At 54.7% G+C, this 5,956-nt stretch overlaps 1 protein-coding gene across 2 annotated transcripts; it reads left to right on the top strand.

The window, feature by feature from the left end:
- The first annotated feature begins 1,633 nt into the window (after positions 1–1,633).
- Positions 1,634–4,865, top strand: PRR15 (proline rich 15). 2 transcript variants are annotated; one of them, XM_084618760.1, is made up of 2 exons: positions 1,634–1,977; positions 3,927–4,865. In XM_084618760.1, exon 2 carries the CDS (start codon positions 4,052–4,054, stop codon positions 4,403–4,405), a length of 354 nt encoding a protein of 117 aa, XP_084474886.1. In that variant the 5' UTR covers positions 1,634–1,977; positions 3,927–4,051; the 3' UTR covers positions 4,406–4,865. The 2 variants fall into 2 exon arrangements, with proteins under 2 accessions (XP_084474886.1, XP_084474887.1); XM_084618761.1 differs by lacking the exon at positions 1,634–1,977 and adding an exon at positions 3,677–3,749.
- The last annotated feature ends 1,091 nt before the right edge of the window (positions 4,866–5,956 follow it).

The raw sequence follows: 5,956 nt of genomic DNA, 5'->3' as shown, positions 1-5,956 counted from the left end.
ACCAAAAGATGACAAGGAAGATAGTCTCTCTTTCACCAGCAGTCTGGCTAAAGCCAAGTTAAGCCATATGGCTGAGATCCTTCTGATTTTTTACCAATGGATTACAGTCTACACAAGCGTCCTGTTGCTGCCATTCTATTGGGTAGGATGTCTCTTTACTAAGCCTGCTTCTGCCAGGTATGATTTCTAGCAAATGTTCTCCTTCCCATGAGTTTTAGCGTGGCCTATCCATATGGGTCTAATTCATTACTTAGTGACAATGACATTGATAAAACTCAGAAAACAAATATTGATTAATTGATCCTCACTACAACCAGTGGTATAGACAAACAATTTCCCTTTCCCTGCTGAGTAAACTGAGGCACAGGTCAACTTCCTACCCAAGGTTATACAGCAACTCAGAATCCTGATTCCCACCCGCTCTGCTGGTATTACTAGATTGCATGCTTTCTCTTATTTTTGGGGTGTTAACTGCAGTAATTTTTTAAAGAGTGAGAGTGAATGGATTTAGAGATTTTCTTCAATACTACAACATATTAATTTTTCTGGAAAAGCATGCCATGTGCATATATGCACTACATGTGAAAAGCTGACTGGGATCTATAGCAAGTCAGGTAATTTAGCTGACAACAACTGTCCATTGTTCATAGCCATGTGTTCTGTTACATACCTATAGAGCACCTGACCTAATCCATAAGGCAACTACCCTCTTCTCTTTCAAATCCTTTTTCTAAGATACACTTTTGCTGTGATGCCTGCAAGAAATCTGCCAATCAGTAGAAGGAGGCATTGGGCCATAGTAGAAATTTAACCAAAAAATAATGTTTGTGCTTAACAGGTCTCCTCAAACCCATCACCTGTGTTTGTCTTGATCCTAGTGCTGCAATCGGATCTACATCTGCCATCAATAGGGCTTTCAAAGGTCCACTCACATTGATCCAATTAAAGGACTGGGGTAAAACCACAATTTAAAAGATTGTGAGTTCTTAAGGGTAGAGACAGTGCCTTTGTATATGCCTGTATAATGGCTAACACACAGCGAGACTTGAATCATTGTAATCAAGAGCATTTTCATTAAACATTGGGGGTGGGGGGAGAAGGGAAGGATTCTACTTTTAAACCAAACGTTGGGCTTTAAAAAGAGAAAATTCGTCCCTGCCACTGGCGGGATGCGTCCTGTCGCCGTGACACCAGGGCGTCCGCGGAGCTGCACTGCCTGGCGGCTCCAGTCCTGCCTCGGGCTGATGTGTCGCCTTCGGCCGGCCACATTCCTCCCCCCGCCGCCTGTCACAGCCGTGGCGGGAGCTCTGTGGGGCCGGGGCGCTCTCTCCCCGCGTGTTTGCGCCCTGCTTAGAACTGGGGCCCTGATCTCCCCGAGGCCAGCTGTAGGCTGCGCGGTGCCGGCGGCTCTGCGGGGGCAGCCCGCGAGCCACAGCCCCTCTCCCTCCCTCCGGCTCCCGGGCGCGGAGAGCGGCCCTGCTGCCGCCGTTCCACCCCGCCGGGCCGGGCTCCGCAGCAGCCAATGAGCTTCCCCGCCGCGGGGGGAGCGCCAATGGGCTCACCTCCACCTGCCTCCTGCCCACACGCGAGGTACGCGGCCGGGCAGGCTGGAGAAAGCGAGGCGGGCGGGCCAAACCAAGTGTCCACTGAAACGCATCCGCCTCGCAGCCTGTCTCCGCCGCCCCGGAGGGATGGAGAGGGGCCGGGCGGCTCCTCCGGCGGATGTTGCCCGAATGGCCAGTTAAGGAGCGGCTGGGAGGCTCACCTGCAAAGCGGGCGGGCGGGCGCCTGAAGGTCTGCCCCGGGCTCTCTCCCCCGGCGCTGGCCGCAGCCTGTTGCATTGGCAGCGGGAGTTCCCCTGGGAGCCGGCGACCTGCGCTCTCCGCCCCGCAGGGACACTCGCCGCGGCTGCCCCTTGCAGGCGCGGGCCCTAGGGCGGAGGGAGCCTCGCCGCCGGCCCTCGCAGATTCCCGCCAGGTGAGAGCTCGGCCCGGCTTTGCCCCGGCGCGCAGGTGCCTCCCTCTGCTTCCCGCCGGGCGCCTTCCCTGCTCTGCCCCGGCCGCGGGCGCCCCGAGCCAAGCGCTGCTGTGGCCCCGCAGCGGGCGGCTGCCAGTGGGGCGCTCGCGAGGCCGGGGGCCTGCGCTTAGCCCCACGCCCTTCCCGGCCGGCTTCGGCCCGGCCCCTCTGCAAAACTTTCCCCGGCGTCTCCCCCCAGCTGGGGCCCGGGCACCCTCCGACTTGTTGCCTCCCCAGGTGACTGGCCCCATTGGAGCCGATTGCCGCTGGTGGCCGAACTCAGCGGCACTTGGCTGGTTCCCGGGCACACGGGGCCCGCTGGCTGCCCTGCCCCGCGCGCCCTTACCAAGGAATACGACACACGGCGCCGGCAACCCCCCGGGGTCTCCCGCTGCGCGCGGGGGCAGCTGCTCGGGGCGCCAGGGCTGCAGCCACTTAGCAGCGGATCCTGTTCTGCGCCTTCCCTATGCCTCGCTGGTGTCCGGCCTGCGCTGCTCTAAGCCCGGGCTAGCGAGCAAGGAACCTGTCCATTCTTAACCTCTCTGTTCACGCCACTTTTAGAGGCAAGCCTCGTGTTGCGGTCCTGGCTCTGAGTCTGGCTGTGTGCGCGCTTTCTGGTTTGCAAGTTGGGGCTAAACGGGCGTTGTCTGTAATGGCTCTCTCGCCCTCTCTCTCGGTGGCTTTGGCCTTGCGATGTAAAGCAGGAGGGCAGGATCTTGTGGGATGCAGACCCTCGGGGCATTGGTGGGTGTGCAGTTAACCCTATGTGCATCGAGAGGTGAATAACCTTTGGCGGAGGATCAATTGCACAGATAGGGGAGGGGAGAGCTTGGCTCGGATAAAACCTGAATAAGAAGTCCATCTAAACTTCAGTTCAGCGTTTATCTGGCCTGGTTCTGCGCCTGGCGCTCTGGTTTAGTGGAAGTCCTGAAGTGTTGTGAAAGGAGCTATGACTTGTGAAAATAGTGGCACTATCACTAGACCCTTGGCTTCGCTCTCCCAGAACAAAGAAGCCCTCCTGACTTCTGCTACGTGTCTGACTCTCTGGTTGAAAAGTTAAAGCAAAGTCCCCTCCCCAGTTACTAGTGATCTGCACACGTGCAAAAACTTGGGGTAGGGTTAATTCTCCAAAGCAGGGGCTTTTATGGACTCCAGATGAATAGATTACTCCCCTCTTCACTACTTTGTGTTTAGGTTAGTCAATCTGTATCAACCCTATCTTTTAAATCAGGGAAATGGTGGTGGTTTGCGATACTAAGACTCTGTGAGAACTTCTAGGGTTTATGACAGAATAGCAGAGACTTGTCCGTCCTCAGTCTGGAGTTGTTTGCAGCAATGTTGTAGCCCTGCTGATCCCACGGTATGAAATAGACTAGGCAGATGGACGAATTGGTCCATAACAAAATAGTACCTCGCCTACCGAGTCTGTCCTGACTGTCATACGAAGATCCCTGCAAAATAGGGACCGGTCTGGAAGCCTGGTGTGCTCCTAATGACCTAAGTGATGGTGGCTTGATCCATCAGGAACTGCAGGGGCACGCTGGAAATAAGATCTTTCGTTGCGTTAGCCTTATTTCCAGTGCTGTGATCCTGAGTATCTCTGGAAACCACAACCCCCGTCTGATTCCCGCAGTTAGTGTCCCCACCCACTCAGGTGATAGAGCCACCTGGGGCAGAAGGGGATCTCAAGCCCAGCCCTGTTCCTGTGGCAGCGGCTGGCATCTAGTCAGCAGGTAGGTTCGGGCTCAGAGCCAGCCCCCGGGTAGAGAACACCCTGTGTGACTCGGAGCAGGGCAGGCTGCCTGCCAGCCTGGCCTCGGGCCCTCTCCGTCTCCTCCTGCCCAGCCTGGTCAGTTTCTCTGCTCTCCTGCCCTGGCAGCTGTCACTCCCTCTCCTTTCCTCCTGCACAGGAGCCGCGCCGCGAGCGCCCCGGGGAGTTCCCTGCCTCGCTAGTGCTCGCAGCCCAGGTGAGCCGAGCCGGAGCAGGGAGCGGCTGCCTCCTGCCCCGGCGGCGGTGGCTGGGCGCCGGGAGAAGATGGCTGACAGCACCGCGACCACGGGCTCCTGGTGGAAAGCGCTGACCAGAAGCAGGAAAAAAGCCAAAGAGGGGCTGGTGGCCGGAGCGCCGGCGCCCCCGGCTGAGCCCGCCCTCCCGCCGGCGCCCCCCGGCCCGGACTGTCGGGAGAACCAGCAGCCCAACTTCAGCAGCAGCGAGCCCAAATTGGGCGAGAAGCCTGGCGGCGGCGGCGGCGCCAACCGCAGAAACCTGAAGATCTCCCACTCCGGCCGCTTCAAGGAAAAGCACAAGGTGCGAGCCCCTCTGCTGGCCGAGAGCCCCAAGCTGTTCGAGGGCAGCGCGCCCAGCCACGCCAGCGAGGAGAGGCAATAGCTGAGGCTGTGTGCTGCCGTACAGCCTCCGTCTGACCGAGCCTGGCCCCTGCAGCCAGTCCCCCAGATCTCGCTTTTCCACCACCCACAGAGTCACGGCTCCTTGGGGGCTAGAGGAGGAGACACCTGCTGCTTTGGAAACGCCTTGGGTGCCCCTCGTCGCTAGGAGGAAGCCATCTCTCCCCGGGGGGCGCGGTGACCCCGCTGTAACCAGGCCAGGGACGAGCCTATTCTCTCGTTCGGATTCCGAATTTTGGAAACAAAAATAATCCCAGCGCCCTGTGTCTCTGTTCCTGGCTGCTGCACTTTGGACTGGACTATCACCCTCGCTGGCTGGAGTTGACAAGTGCTGCCCTGCTGCTTATTTTAGGGGGTAGAGCGGGATACCTTTCTTGATCAAAAATAGCACGAGCAAATGGGGATGGGATTTAATAATGAAATAAAGATGAAGTGTAAATGCAGATTTTCTTGGTCGGAATTGAAGGTGCAAAAACGCTACAAACTGAGGAAGACAATGCACTGCCATAAATTACTAGTGTGCTGTAGATTAACAACGCTTATAAACCAAAGTCTAGAAGGAGCATAGGAACATGGTCAATTACATTCAGGTTAGAATATAATATGTTGTAGAGTCAGCAACAGGGCAACCTATGTCCCTCTAGACGGCAGACTCCCCTCTTTGCAGTAGCTTTTCCAAATAGGTGGCTATCCTTCCTCAGTTTTCTGACCAAGGGGATTGTTCATTGCTCTAAAACACTAAGATAAACCCTCTTTTTAAAGGGAGTGAAACCGAAGTACTCTTACCTAAGTTCAAGGCCAAGGACTTCCCGGGGTACCTGTAGATCTCTAACAATCATAGTGCTGTTTGCCTCTAATAGACAAGTCAAGCAAAAGAGTAAACAAATCCCTGTTACATTCAGTGAGTTATAAGTGGGTTATTGTAAGTGAAAGGCCCTTGGGTTCCCCTGGTCCATTTAAGTGTTAGGATTTGCCTCTTGCATATTTGAACAGAATTTCTCTCTCCTTTCTTCCTCCATCCCACCAAACTTCTAGGTAATTATAAGCAAGTGCTCAAGAGGTGAATCTGTAGTTTTCTTGTAGAGAAGAGCTGTTCAGATTTGTCATTCAGCTCCCTAAGGAAGGTACACAGTGCATTAGTAGCATGGTTCTCCAGTAACTGATGGTTTCAATCTAATGAAACTCAACCAAAGAAAGTAAGTGATAAAAGGTAAATACCTTTTAGGGAGAGAATAACGCTGCTGATGCTCAACAGAGTTGTGTTTAGTATGATTGCAGCCAGCACTGAAAGCAAGAATGCCCATGAACATGTAAGGGGTTATTGGTAGTGATGATGATAGTCTTAGCCTTTATCCCCATGCAAACAAGCTCAAGGTTCCCAATGTTTCTGCTGGTTGCAATCAAACATGAAGTGGAAGTACTGATTCTCCGAGTAATTGACATCTCAAACTTCCCTTGAGTTTTCAGAAAGGCTCTGTTGCAAAGCAAACCATGAGCCAAAACATATCTACTGAGATGCTGAGATGTAAAGAGG

Source organism: Lepidochelys olivacea, assembly GCF_965140295.1.
Source record: "Lepidochelys olivacea isolate rLepOli2 genome assembly, chromosome: 2".
Classification (NCBI taxonomy): domain Eukaryota; kingdom Metazoa; phylum Chordata; order Testudines; family Cheloniidae; genus Lepidochelys; species Lepidochelys olivacea.
This window is presented reverse-complemented; position numbering and strand designations above follow the sequence as displayed.

Coding starts and splice junctions, on each gene's coding strand:
- PRR15 (XM_084618760.1), top strand. CDS start 4,052: ATGGCTGACAGCACCGCGACCACGGGCTCCTGGTGGAAAGCGCTGACC.